The 13,860-nt window shown below is 44.6% G+C and overlaps 1 protein-coding gene across 2 annotated transcripts in view; it reads left to right on the top strand.

Annotated features, from left to right (window-relative positions):
• The window catches only part of PDZD2 (PDZ domain containing 2), a 276,820-nt gene that overhangs the window by 212,987 nt on the left and 49,973 nt on the right, over positions 1 to 13,860 (top strand). For both annotated transcript variants that reach the window (XM_029941041.1, XM_029941043.1), the window contains one exon: positions 11,543 to 11,654. In XM_029941041.1, coding sequence (XP_029796901.1) covers positions 11,543 to 11,654 — 112 coding nt within the window. The remainder of the gene's footprint in view (positions 1 to 11,542; positions 11,655 to 13,860) is intronic.

Raw genomic sequence — 13,860 nt, 5'->3', positions numbered from 1 at the left:
GAGACTATTGAATGCTGAAAATGAACTGAGTTGAAGGGGAAGGGGGAGGGGGGAAAAGAGGTGGTGGTGATGGTGGAGGGCACTTAAGGGGAAGAGCACTGGGTGGTATATGGAAAACAATTTGACAATAAAATATTATGGAAAATAAAAATTAAAAAAACAAAACCAAAAAAAAAGAATTTTTTTAATGTTTATTTATTTTTGAGAGAGAGAAAGACAGAGCATGAGCAGGGGGAGGGCAGAGAGAGGGAGACACAGAATCCAAAGCAGACTCCAGGCTCTGAGCTGTCAGCACAGAGCCCAATGTGGGGCTCCAACTCATGAGCCATGAGATCATGATGTGAGCTGAAGTCAGACATGTAACTGAGCCATCCAAGCACCCCTAAAATGATCTGTTTCTATTTTTCTAAGCCAGATAATCATGTAAAACTTTTTAAAAAACATTAGTATAGAGAAAAGGCCCTGGAAGAATCTAATTCATCCTTATTTTCTTTCTCCAATCCTCCTACTTGCTTCTTGGGTCTCTTTTAACATGCCTTTCTTTTCTGATAGCTCACCCACCTCTACTTTTTGTGTTTTGAGATTTTCCTACGCACACACAATTTTGTCATTCTGGAGTTTAGGGTAAAGAATATCATATTCCTGCTCCCAGATATATGTCCACGGTGGGCAGGCAGCCAGCTCCTGCTGAGAAATGACCCAAGGATCTGTCTTTAGTAGCCAGCCCACAGGCCAAAGAAGAGCTCCAGACTGCACATTCTTCTCACCCATGAGGTTATGGAACATGGCGAGGGTGAGAGATTCCTACTTTGTAGAGAATGTCTGCACTCGCCTCACCTCAGTTTGAAATCAATACCAAGGAGGGACATGTGCCAATTCTCCTTGAGATCCACATCTCCTGTTATTTTTGAAGAACTGAGTCACTTGAGGACATTGTCCTCTCCCTGGGAGGGTGGCCCATACAGACTCACCACAGGGGAGGCAAACTTGAGCCAACGGGTGATTACATTCCTGTCCTGAAAGGTGATTTCTTTGCCTCAACTTTCTAAGGGACTAAGAAATCTATTTAATTTGCATGTGTAAAAATCATCCAAATAATCAACAAAGTATGTTGAGCCCATTCACATTGTTTGGGGATGATCAGTGGGATGAAACCAGAAATGGGCTCAGAACACGGACAATATTGCCTCATTTTCAGAGTGTCCGCCTGCGCGCCTGGTCCACACTAGCTGCTTGTTTCCCCAGCTGCCTCTGACGCTCTGCACACACGTTCTACGTGGACCAGCACGTTCTGGGGTCTGGCAAGGTTTGCTTTTAGGTTTTCCTGTCTTCCTCTTCAGTGCTGAGTCCTCTTCGTTGGGAAGCAATGAATCTAGTGTAGCGGTAGATTTGTGTTTTGATTTCTGAAGTTGACTCAGCCTTCTTGCTACTTCGGGCTGATTTATTGTTGTTCTGATTCCCTTTTTGTGAATGGCTATTCATTCCCAGCCCTGTCCTCTCTGATGGCCATCTGGTTCTCCTTTGGTCACTCAAACATCTGCCCCAGAGATTTGGAAAATGAGCTTCCTTTGGCAGCCTAAAAATAATCTTAGTGGGACTGAAGCTCCACCGTCCGGTAGATACTGACCAGGGGAATGAGCCAGCACAACTTCCTAGGGATTTGTAGCTTGGAGGAGGTCTTCTGTCACATCTGCAGATTATTTTTTTTTCAAGTCCTGGGAACTGTAAAAACATGGCATGAACTGGGTGCACCCCGTCCTCCTGCAGTTTTCCTTGGGATCGGATTTGCTTGCACAATGGAAGTGGTTGGAGATAAAAGCCACACTTTGCACGGTTTGTTTGTAAGGCTTCAAGAGTTTGCTGAGAAAGACAGATGATGCTCAGGGTTCAACACTGTATTAGTCACAGTGTGTTTTGTAAATGTTTTGGACCGCAGTTACAGACCATTTCTAAATAGCAGGCTTTTAACCAGGACCCAGGGGGCCTGTCTCTAAGGCAGTGATGGCTTGCTCCTCACCTCCAGAAGAATGAAATTTGCCAGAAGCTAAACCTCAATCCCTAGACTGTTTCTCATACACAATTATTTCTAGCCTCATTGTCCAGGGCAGTTTTTCAGAGGTGCTACAGAGAGATAAAATGTCAACATAATCATGATACTCAAACAAGTAAAATGCCAACAAATTCAAATCCCCTTGCAAGTAAAGTCATAATCCAAAGATACTAAAATCTAAAGTAACTAACATCCAAACTTAAATTTCCTTCACTTTGTGAGTTAAAAATCAAAGCACTTTTTGGCCTTCTTAGACCTCTCCTATTCCTTATTTTGCTCCCTCTTCGCAAATGAGATTCTTGACGCTGGAGAGAGGTTGTGCTCTTCAGCATCTGCAGCCTGGGCAATTTCTCACTGGAACAAATGCGGCTCTTTCAGCTCCAAGAAAGTTGAATGTGTAGGACAGCAAGTCTCTTGTGTGCTTTCCTTCTTAATGAAATGTACATGAACAAAGAGAAAATGGACTTGTTACCCTTGGCATTTAGAAAAACGAGCCAATCCCTCACTTCTAGAAGTTGTCCCAGGCAAAATTTTGTTCCCAGGACCTTATTTAATTTTGTCAAAGTCCGCATCAAGAACTTTTAAAAGTTTGAGTTTTTATGCTACAGTAATAATGGATGCTGGCACAAGACACGAGATTCCTGGGTCAGAGACAAACGACTTTATTACTCATGGCACAACAAGTACCTTTTGGCTTTCTCCAATCCCAGTTTAGGATTTAATCCCAGTTTAGAGAGTCATGTTTGCATAATTTCCCGCTGCACTCCCAAATCCTATGGTAATGATTCAGAGGGACTTAAGTAGATTCTCATACAGTGAATTTGTATCACAGCTAAGGAACCCTGATCGTTGGCAACCTGATAGGCTCAGAGCAAATCTGACTGCCCTTTGTTCCAGAGAGAGACATTTCTTTATTATACTGGACAATAAACAAACCTGCCTCTTCCTTCAGAGACACTGTCTCTGACTTTCAAGGCTATAAACATCCTTGAAAAGATAGATAATCTAGAGTAAAAACAGCCTATACCTCTGTTCACAGCCACATGAGAATGGGAGCGATCCATGGAGGACTGTCTCCCGGCAGCCCATAGCAGAGACCCAACCGTATCGAGTAAAGGACAGCTGATGAAAGTATTCTTGGTTGTCTCAGTGCCTGTGGCATTGTCTCAGTAGTCTGTGGCAGTTATTTGGAGTCCATGACCATGAATTTAAGTTCAACTGGCAGAAATCTTCTCCCAGTCTGTATGGGGGAAATCAACTGGGTCCTACTTCAAGTACTTTTTGTTTATATTCAGAATCTTTTTGATTTGCATTTGCACCTTGAGATGAAAGTAGAAGGCTCCCTGTGCACTGCATTTTGTGTGGATTGTGCATCTGACAGAGCTTCTATGATCTTGGGTGCAGGCATTTTCAGTCCTGGGCCACATTCTCCATTTCTACCACCTCTTAGAAGTGCTTAGACTAGAGAAAGCTAAGTCTCCTCTCCCCCATTTACTCAGCTGGAAAAACACCCTCTGTAGATTAATGAACCAGACATGCTGTTGATGATTCTGAAGCTTATGCCTCTAAAGAGCTAGTAAAGGCTAATACTTCTGCCACCTGATCCCTGAGATTTGTCTTTCCTTGGGTTTTGAATGTTCTAAGGGTTGAGTAACATTGCTTTCTGCTCCATATTTTGGGATAGTAACTGGATATGCCTCTAGCGTTTTGTATCCATCTCCTTTGGAGAAGACTCAATTTCATTTAACCTGGTGTTTAAATGGAATCCTTTCTTCTTTCCTAGCCCTGCTTGTTGAGTCCATGTACTTTTTATACTTCCTCTGTCCCTTTGCTTTCCGACATAGATTTGTTTTTCCTAAAATACTGTTCTAGATTCTGTCTAGATGTGGGGCTCATCATTGGGAAAGATACGGAATCAATGAGTCCTCTGTTTACTAAAGTATCCATTGTTCAAGTGCATCCTGACCACCACCACCACCTCTGAGTTGGCTAATTCCACACAGGACATACCCCTTGCTATGTCTCATATTTACTTTTTTTACAGTGCTAATTTCATACGTTTCTTAGGCCACTTCCAGCAGGCCAACAAAAATAACTGTGTCCCTTTAAAAGGTACCCAGGAATATTTTTATATCTCTTCCTGGGCTTCTTCACTCTTCACCTTTAAATCTGGCTTCCCTCTTTGGTGTAGCTGTCCCAAATCCTCTTACTCAAGCTCTGCAGTTTTGAAATCACTTCTCATTGTTCTCTGGGCCTGGGATCTCCATGGAAGTGTTGTTGCATTCTGTTCCCTGTGGTTTCACCTCTTTCTGTTAGATGGATTTCTTGAGACCCCGTCATGCCCTCCCATCTAGTAAAAACTAAAGCGGCTCCCTACTTTTATGACACCCACTTTAATTGTGTTAAGAACGGACCTCCTAGACTTCACAGTCTCCTATCCCCTTCATATCTGCGCAGCCTGTTGTCTAAGATCTCTGCTTTTCCTTTAAGGAAACCTCTTTCTTTCTCTAAGAAATCATCATGTATTCCTTTATTTTCTCTCTTCACTGCTTCTGCTTTGATTGTAAGACCACAGGGTGTTCTCAAATCCTCCTTGGTGTCTTGTGCAAACCTCATTTCCAAAAACATGCATTTCCAGGTACATGCATTTGAAATTGTCTTCTTAGAAGTTTGCAGTAATTTTCTGGTGCTTTGTTCTCATCTTGAATTCAGCAAGACGGCATATTCTTGCTGATTCCCCTTTTGTTTTGCTTTGTTCATTCATTAAATGTGCTACCTTTGTGTAAGTATGAAGTTGAAATGTTTATCTCTGAAGTCTAGAGCTAGAATCAGAGTCTATGTAGTCATCAGATCTGGAGGCACCCTGAGACTTGGTGGGGAGAAAGCTTGAGGTGTTTTGTTTGAGCTGAACCTTCACTATAATTCTATGATACATATTAGGTACTCTATTAGTGCTCTGAAGTGCATTTTTTTAAATCCTCATAATAACTCTTATCATTACAAGGCAATTTTAGCCCTTTAAAATTAAGTACTTTGGGGGTGCCTGGGTGGCTTAGTTGGTTGAGCATCCAACTTCAGCTCAGGTCATGATCTCAGTTTGTGTGTTCAAGTCCCCCATTGGGCTCTGCACACTGATGGTGTGGAGCCTACTTCAGATTTTTTCTCTCTCGCTTATGCTCATGGTTTCCCTAACTCCCTCCCTCCCTCTCTCTCAAATAAATTAACTTTTAATAAAATAAATAAAACTCTAAAAAAATTAAAATGAATATTGTTGGGGCACCTGGCTGGCTTAGTCAATAGAGCATGTGACTCTTGATCCCAGGGTCATGAGTTCAAGCCCCCCATTTGGCATGGAGCCTACTTAAAAATAAATAAACAATCTCTAAAATTTGTATGGAACCACAGAAGATCCTGAATAGCCAAAGTAATGTTGAAAAAGAAAACCAAAGCTGGAGGCATCACAATCCCATATTTTAGCCTGTATTACAAAGTTGTAATCATTAAGACAGTATGGGACTGCACAAAAACAGACACATAGACCAATGGAATAGAATAGAGAACCCAGAAATGGACCCACAAATATATGGCCAACTAATCTTCAACAAAGCAGGAAAGAGTATCCAACAGAAAAAAGACAGAGCCTTTTATCAAATAGCGCTAAGAACTGGACAGCAACATGCAGAAGAAAAACACTGGATCGTTTTCTTACACCATACACAAAAATAAACTCAAAGTGGATAAAAGGCCTAAATGTGATACAAGAAACCACCAAAATCCTGCAGAAGAAAACAAGGCAGCAACCTCTTTTACCTCAGCCATAGCAACTTCTTATTTGACATGTCTCCAGTGGTAAGGGAAATCAAAACAAAAATGAAGTATTGGGACCTCATCAAGATAGTTCTGCACAGTGAAGGAAACAATCAACAAAACTAAAAGCAACTGATGGGGTGGGGGAAGATGTTTGCAAATGACATATCAGATAAAATGTTAGTATCCAAAACCTATAAAGAACTTGCCAAACTCAACACCCAAATAACAAATAATCCAATGAAGAAATGGGCAGAAGATATGAATAGACACTTTTCCAAAGAAGATATCCAGATGGCTAACAGACACATTAAAATATGCTCAACATCACTCATCATCAGGGAAATACAAATCAAAACCTCACACTTGTCAGAATGGCTAAAATTAACAACTCAGGAAACAACAGGTTGGCAAGAATATGGAGAGAAAGGAACTCTATTGCACTGTTGGTAGGAATGCAACCTGGTGCAGCCACTTGGGGAAACAGTGTGGAGGTTCCTCAGGAAATTAAAAATAGAACTACTCTACTACCCAGCAATCTGTAGATATTTATTTAAAGGATACAAAAATACTGATTTGAAGGGGCACACACACTCCAATTTTATAGCAGCGCTATCAGCAGTAGCTAAATTTGGAAAGAGTCCAAATGTCCATCAATTGATGAATGGCTTAAGAAGATGTGGTATATATGGGCGCCTGGTTGGTTCAGTTGGTTAAGCAGCTGACTTTAGTGCAGGTCATGACCTCACAGTTTGTGAGTTCAAGCCCCGCGTTGGGCTCTGACAGCTCAGAGCCTGGGGCCCACTTCAGATTCTGTGTCTCCTTCTCTGTCCCTCCACTGCTCACACCCTGTTTCTCTGTCTCTGTCTCTCTCAAAAATAAATAAACATTAAAAAAGATGTGGCACATATATATGTATATACATACATATATATGTGTATATGCAATGGAATATGACTCAAATGAAAAAGAATGAAATCTTGCCATTTGCAACAACATAGATGGAACTGGAGGGTATTATGCTAAGCAAAATATGTCAGAGAAAGATATATGATTGTATTTATATGTGGAATCTGAGAAATTTAACAGGCGAACATAGGGGAAGGGAAAGAAAAATAAATTACAAACAGAGGGAGGCAAACTGTAAGAGACTTAAATACAGAGAACAAACTGCGGGTTGATGGGGTGGGGGTGGGTTAAATGGGTGACGGGCATTAAGGAGGGCACTTTTCAGGATGAGCACTGGGTGTTATATGTAAGATATGAATCACTGGGTTCTCCTGAAGCCAAGACTATGCTGTATGTTAACTAACCTGAGAATCGAAAGAAAAAAGTCAACATACCTCATGAAAAACCGCCTCTGACATCAATGCTCTATCGATCTATTCTGAGCACAACCCATGTCACTACCTCTAGTTCACAGAAATTGCATTATACTTGGGTGCCACGCAAGGGCTTCTCCTTGGTACAGAAAGTGAAGGCAGGTTTCTGCCATTGCTGGTTAAAATGCCAACATGCCCAAAGGAGTGCAGCATGATGATCACCACCCTCCCTCGTCCTCTGGCTGACAGGTTGTTGTGGTGCTGCTGGAGCCTCCATCTTTACCTCTAGAGGAAGCTCGGTAATCACAGCCCAGCTCTGTCTGGACCAGGGCACCGGTGAGCCTCAGAGGCCCAGGCCCCGCCCCATTTCCGCCAGCCTGGGCCTCGGTGTTCTTTCTTACCTCTCCGGGGGCATTCTGCTGCACGCCAGATTCTGTCCAGGTCCTTCCTGAGGCCTGGGAGTCTCCCCACAATCAGATCCACTCTAAGCACCTGTGTCAGGCACGTCCCACTCTCCCCACTGCCTCGGCCGCACTATGTTCCCACACCGCCAGAGACCCTTTATTGGCAACTCCTGAGCCTCTGGGGGAGTTGTCTGTTCAAACTGGGTCGCTTGTTTGCTTTTTCCAATCCCAGCTCTAGGATTCTGCTTTCTCAAGTTGGATCAGTTACCCCATACCCGTTTGCTTACTGATTTCCAGATTTTTGTTGCTGTTGTCTTCTGTTCTATTTGAACCTGTGGGCTGATGTCTTTCATTTCAAAAATCTCTTCTCTGAGTGTGGTTTCCCATGAGGGGGAAGAAAATCTGCCATCTTTAATCAGAAAATTATCATTTAATTCTTAAACCCCATTTTACAGATGAGGACGCCGAAGCTCAAGGAGGTTGACTCGTGTGCCTACACTGGTAGTAAATGGTGCAACCAGGATCTGTACCCAGGCAGCTGGACCCTTAACCACTCTGCTCTACCACTTCTCTGTGAAGCCAGAAGCTAAAGATTCTGCTTCAGTGAGAATCTCATAGGCGACAAGTGTAGAAACCTGTCCAAACAGAAAGGCTCTAACCTGGAAATTGGCAGATGACATTAGATTCCATTAATATAATGGCATTGTTGTATAACACATGAATTAGAAATTGCTGATGAATAATAGATTACACCAGCTGAACCAAAGGCCTTCCAGGAGCACTTTTTGCACATTTCATTTTAGAACAACTGAAATGACATCATTCCTAGAACAGCTTGATTTGTTCTGTGCACCTAAAATAATAAAAAAAAAAAAATACAGCAAAGGGACTCTTTAGAACGTCGACGTTTTCGGACGATAGTTCCAAGACTGAAGAGAGGCTCATTGTGATCAAAATTGCGCTTTGTATGTTGTTACCTCCTGTTCATTGAGTTACAAACCACCTAAAATCATGACAGGTTTCTGCTGTGCGAAGAAAAGGTTCTGTTTAAATGCAGAACCCAATGCTAACACATTGAGGGGGTTCCGAAAGAAGACCGCCTTGCTGCCTGAGTTCAACAGCGTACCGTTTGCAACTCTTGAGATGTCTCTGGTCCATTCTTGTTGGCGTTACTTACGGGCTTTCAGTAGTAATGTAACACACCCACCGTCTTTAACGTAAGATATCTTTGGTATAAGAAACGGTATTGGTATTTTATAGATCATAGAAACCAAATGTCATTTCTTTCTTTGGTGCTTTTAAGCTTAAAAAAAAAGTTATTCCTTAAGGCTGTGATTCTCTTACTTCTGAACCGCCTCTCTCAGATTCTGAAAATAAAGCGGAGTTGGCAGCCGCGGGGCTCACATCACAAGAACACAGATTTGACACAGCGTGTGCGTGCTCTCCTGAAACTACACCCCTCAGCTTGTGCTCTCGTCTGCTGTGCACATGATCCAGCCTAGATCCGGGATGTATCTTATAAACAAAAGGGTGTTACTGAAGGGTCTCCGTTTCTTTCCTCATCCGTCAACAGAGAATATTTTTGTTTTACCTTGGGACACAAGATTGCTGTGAACATTAAGTGGAAAAAAATTGAGGTGTATGAATTACACAGTACGATGCAGCATTGATCATCCAAGGTATTAACTTCATTAAAAAGCATCTAGGGGGTGCCTGGTGGCCCAGTCTGTTAAGCATCCGACTCTTGATTTCAGCTCAGGTCATGATCTCATGGTTTAGTGAGTTTGAGCCCCGTGTTAGGCTCTGAGCTGACAGCACAGAGCCTGCTTGGGATTCTCTCTCTCTCTCTCTCTCTCTCTCTCTCTCTCTCTCTCTCTCCCTCTCTCTCTCTCTCTCTCTCCCCCTCCCCCTCTCCCTCTCCCTCTCCCCCGCTTCCCTGCTCACACTTGCACGCTCTCTCTCAAAATAAATTAACATTAAAACAAAAAAAACAGTTTAAAAAATCCTCTAAGGAGGGAGGAAATATCCTAGTAATGCATGAAACTGGAAATCCAGAGACTAAGAACTCTCAGCCTTGCCTATAATGAGTTGAGAAGCCTTGGGCAGGTCACTCGCCTTTCCCTTACTCACATGAGGGCTAAGGTCATCTCCAGAATTTCTCTGATTGTATGAGAACCTGGGGCCGTGCTGGAAAACGCGAGGGGGAAATGGAAGAAGGAAACTTCCTGAGTCCAGAAGCAGTTGGCTAGAATTGTTTTCCTCCCTTGACATAGATCCCCAGACATGCTTTCTGATGGTTTGGGCCTCGACTGCTATGTAATAAGCCACCCACTGAACGAGCACAGAGGAAGTAATGACTTACAAGCTGAGGAATCCTTTCTCTGTGGGCTGATGGGCTGGGTCAGGTGGTATAAGAAAAAGAACCGGGAACTTAACTCCGTCTCCGGTAATTGCTGTTTACAGTCTGGAGACAGGTTCTTTCCATAAAACTTTTAAATTAAGCAAAGGAGAGGCCCGAGGCTTCTCTCTGGATTATTCCTATTTGCATGTCTCCTCCTGTGCCCCGGATCTCTGGCGTGTCTCCAAGAGGCTTCTTTTGCCCTGGGTGTGAATTAAATGTTGCAGTTTGGGGTTGGGAAAGACATCCCTCTTGAGAATCTCTAAAATCATCCTCAGGACTCCGGGCTTGCCTTTACTTAATAATTTAAACCTGGAGACCTGCCAATCCCCGGCACTGTAACAGGGATTCACCACATTTATCTTTGTTTTTATATATCAGGATTAATTCGTTTTCCCAGTGCCCCTTCCTAAACTTACCTACATCCCCTCATTTCTCAGACCTCCCCGCCCCCTTCCTTCTCATCCAGAAAGATACATGAACTTGAGGGGGGAGGGGAACTTGAGAAGGAAGTGGGGTTTACGTCTGAGATTACTCTTTCTGCTTACTTTATACATGATCGTATACTGAGTTTGATATACAATGTACAATTTTTATTGTTTGTTAAGGGTTTGGGTTGTGTTTTTGTTTTTACATCATAGCACATGACCTTCAATGACCATGAAGTGTTAAAGGATACCTTCTGTGTCTTTTAAAGTCCATCTATGTTTCTTCATGGGAATCCTACCTATTTTAATTAACACCACTTTTCCCCTTCAAAACCTCCAAGGAGAGTAAAATTTCAAATGGGAAAGCTCATTGTTTGATCTATCTCGTAAGTTATGTACATATAAATCTGCCTTCCCAATTTTTTATACAGGCTCTCACGCATGTAAGTCTCTTTTTCCTCTCTAATGAATGTAATTGGTTATTGTTAGCTTGTTTGGCTTTTCTCGGATAGAGGACCCTACAGACCTCGGCACCTCTCTTTCTGCATCATCCCTTAGGTCTGAGAGCACAGACACTCGATGTGCAGTGTGGGCTGACCGTACGTGGCTGCCTGCACGTAGCCTGGGCAGTGCCGGATCCGTGCACAGGAGCGCAGCACACAGACAGTGTGGTTGACCCAAGAGGTGTAGTTATTCGGCTCCACAGAGTTAGCGTGTTACTGTATTTTAGAACTGAATTTAAATTCCTGGTTTAACGTTCTTTGCAACTTGCACTGTAGGGACAAGCGTTCGCCCACACGTCAAGAGACCTGGGCTGTATAGTTAGTTGTGTCTTCGTGACCACCCAGGTGACCTTGACCAACAAGTTTTCTCCAGAAATGAAATGGCCTCTGGGGCTGTTTCCACTTGGACCCCTCCTCTTTCTCTGCCGTGCACTGAGACAGCGTGTGAGGAGGGACTCGCCCGCGTGCTTCTGGCTCCTCTGAGGGGCTGTGCTTTGATCCCGGGAACCTTTTTTCTCATGTGATGCCTGTATTGCTGCACTTGAAGCCTGGAGATAAATTCTGGGAGAGGACCTCATCAATGATTGCAGGCTGGCCTCTCCCATCAGCTCTGTGCTGTCTGCATTTCAGATGCCTGGGACAGATGAGCCCCAAGATCCGTGTGGCCCCGAGGATTCCAAGGGAAACCTGGAAAGTCCCAAGCAGGGCAGCAGTAAGATGAAACTCAAGAGTCGTCTTTCAGGTAAGTGGAACTCTGCCTGGTGTGGTCTGTCAGCTTCCAGCCTCAGGAGTGCGAGCTGAGATCAAGTCACTAACAGAAGGAGCTCTTTTTGTCCCTTATCCCCTCAAAATGGTTTTCCCTTTCAGTAGGACATGCCCCAACCATAAAACGGCATGCCCACGCGAATATTTTTATTTGAGTCATAATGAAGTGAATGTCAACATCTCTGTTTGTGTCTGCTTAAACTTGATCATTTACTCCCACAGGACTTCAGATGACCCATTGCCTGTGGAGTTTTCCTACTGGCCTGTCTTCTGGGCAAATGTCCCCCCTCCTCCCCCAAGCCCTTGGTCCACCAGAACAAGGAGCAGTGCGCTAGTAACTATTAACTCTACATCTCAACTACGCAGGTGGAGAAATGGGATAGGAGTTGCAGCTTTGGGAACAAGAAGATTTCCCGTTTCCTGGGCAAAGCCTCATGGTAGCTGGCCGAGGCCTTGAAAGAAAGTCAGTGTGGAAAGCAGAGGCCATGTGCAGAGGCCTCTTATGATCCATGGGTCCCAGGCACTATCTCCTTGATGGGCTCTTTTCCCTATTAAAAAAAACGCAAAAACAAACAAACCTAAAGGGACACCTGGGCGGCTCAGTCAGTTAAGCATCCCACTCTTGGTTCCAGATCAGCTCATGATCTCATAGTTTGTAGGTTTGAGGCCCACATCGGGCTCTACACTAACAGTGCAGGGGCTGCTTGGGATTCTCTCTCTCCCTCTCTCTCTCCTTTGCCCATTCGCCCACACTCTCTCTCTCTCTCTCAAAATAAATAAGCTTTAAAAAAATTACTTAAAAAAAACTAAAAATTCTATTTTGTAGCTGCATTGGTATAAAGATTCAAGCTGGATCCATTATTATCATTTCGTAACTATTATATTTATAATTAAAACCTTGTTGTGGGCCCTCAACACTGTGTCTGCTGGCTTGATGGCTCGATGGAGAAGCCAGCCCTGGCTGCCCACCCATGAAGGACATCTCATATGACCTTGGGCTGGTTGTTTAAAGCCCCTGAACTTTCACTCCCTCACCTGAGAGAAGGAGATAATACTCCTGACTTTGAAAGGTTGAGCAAGTTCGAAAGCAAGCAAAACACAAAAGTAGTCAGCCAAAGCGTGGTGTGTGAACACCCCGGAAATGTCAGTCCCTTCTTGGGACACAGATCGGTGGCGAGGGTGGTGTCTGTGCCTGCCAGCCAGGAGCACCCCCCACACACACTGCCTGGCCCTGCCGGCCAGCAGTGCACACGCACACACACACACACACAGACACACACACTGCCTGGCCCTGCCAGCCAGCAGTGCACACACACACACGCGCACACACACACACACACACACACACACACACACTGCCTGTCCCTGCCGGCCAGCAGTGCACACGCACACACACACACAGACACACACACTGCCTGGCCCTGCCGGCCAGCAGTGCACACGCGCACACAGACACAGACACACACACTGCCTGTCCCTGCCGGCCAGCAGTGCACACGCACACACACACACACACACAGACACACACACACACTGCCTGGCCCTGCTGGCCAGCAGTGCACACACACACACACACACACACACACTGCCTGGCCCTGCCGGCCAGCAGTGCGCGCGCGCGCGCGCGCACACACACACACACACACACACACACAGACTGCCTGGCCCTGTGCAGTTACTCTCAGGTAGAGTGACCAGCAGCCCCGAGGAACAATGGAGGGAAATGCGTTTACCTGCTGTGTGCTGGGCGCCTGGGAGTCACAGGGCAGAGCAGACAGAGAGCTTTAAGTCAGCTGTCACAGCGGAGTGAATCAACCCCTTATAACCCTTCTCAGGAGGGCCTCAGAGCTCTGGGGAAATATCAGGGGCCTTTGGAACCCGTACAGTCACATTCCTCGTTTTATGGATGAGACCAGAGAAGCTAAGGGAATCCCAAAGGTCACTCAGCGCCAGCAAAACGATCTGCCTCCCAGACAGTTCTTCCCACCCCTTGGCTTCCTGAGACTCTGGACGAGAATCCTCCTCCCCCCGTCTGGGGCTTTCTAGATACAGATGTGGGGAGGGCGATGTAGCTGGGGACCTTTCAAATCATAAATCTCTAATGCTGTTTGTACTATTAATTTAGAACAAGCAGTACATTCAGCTGAGTAGTAAATCTAGGCTGGCTACTGTTTGCCACAAAT

Source organism: Suricata suricatta, chromosome 6 (genome assembly GCF_006229205.1).
Source record: "Suricata suricatta isolate VVHF042 chromosome 6, meerkat_22Aug2017_6uvM2_HiC, whole genome shotgun sequence".
Taxonomy (NCBI): domain Eukaryota; kingdom Metazoa; phylum Chordata; class Mammalia; order Carnivora; family Herpestidae; genus Suricata; species Suricata suricatta.
Note: the sequence above shows the minus strand (reverse complement) of the source record. Positions and strands in the feature narration are given on the sequence as shown.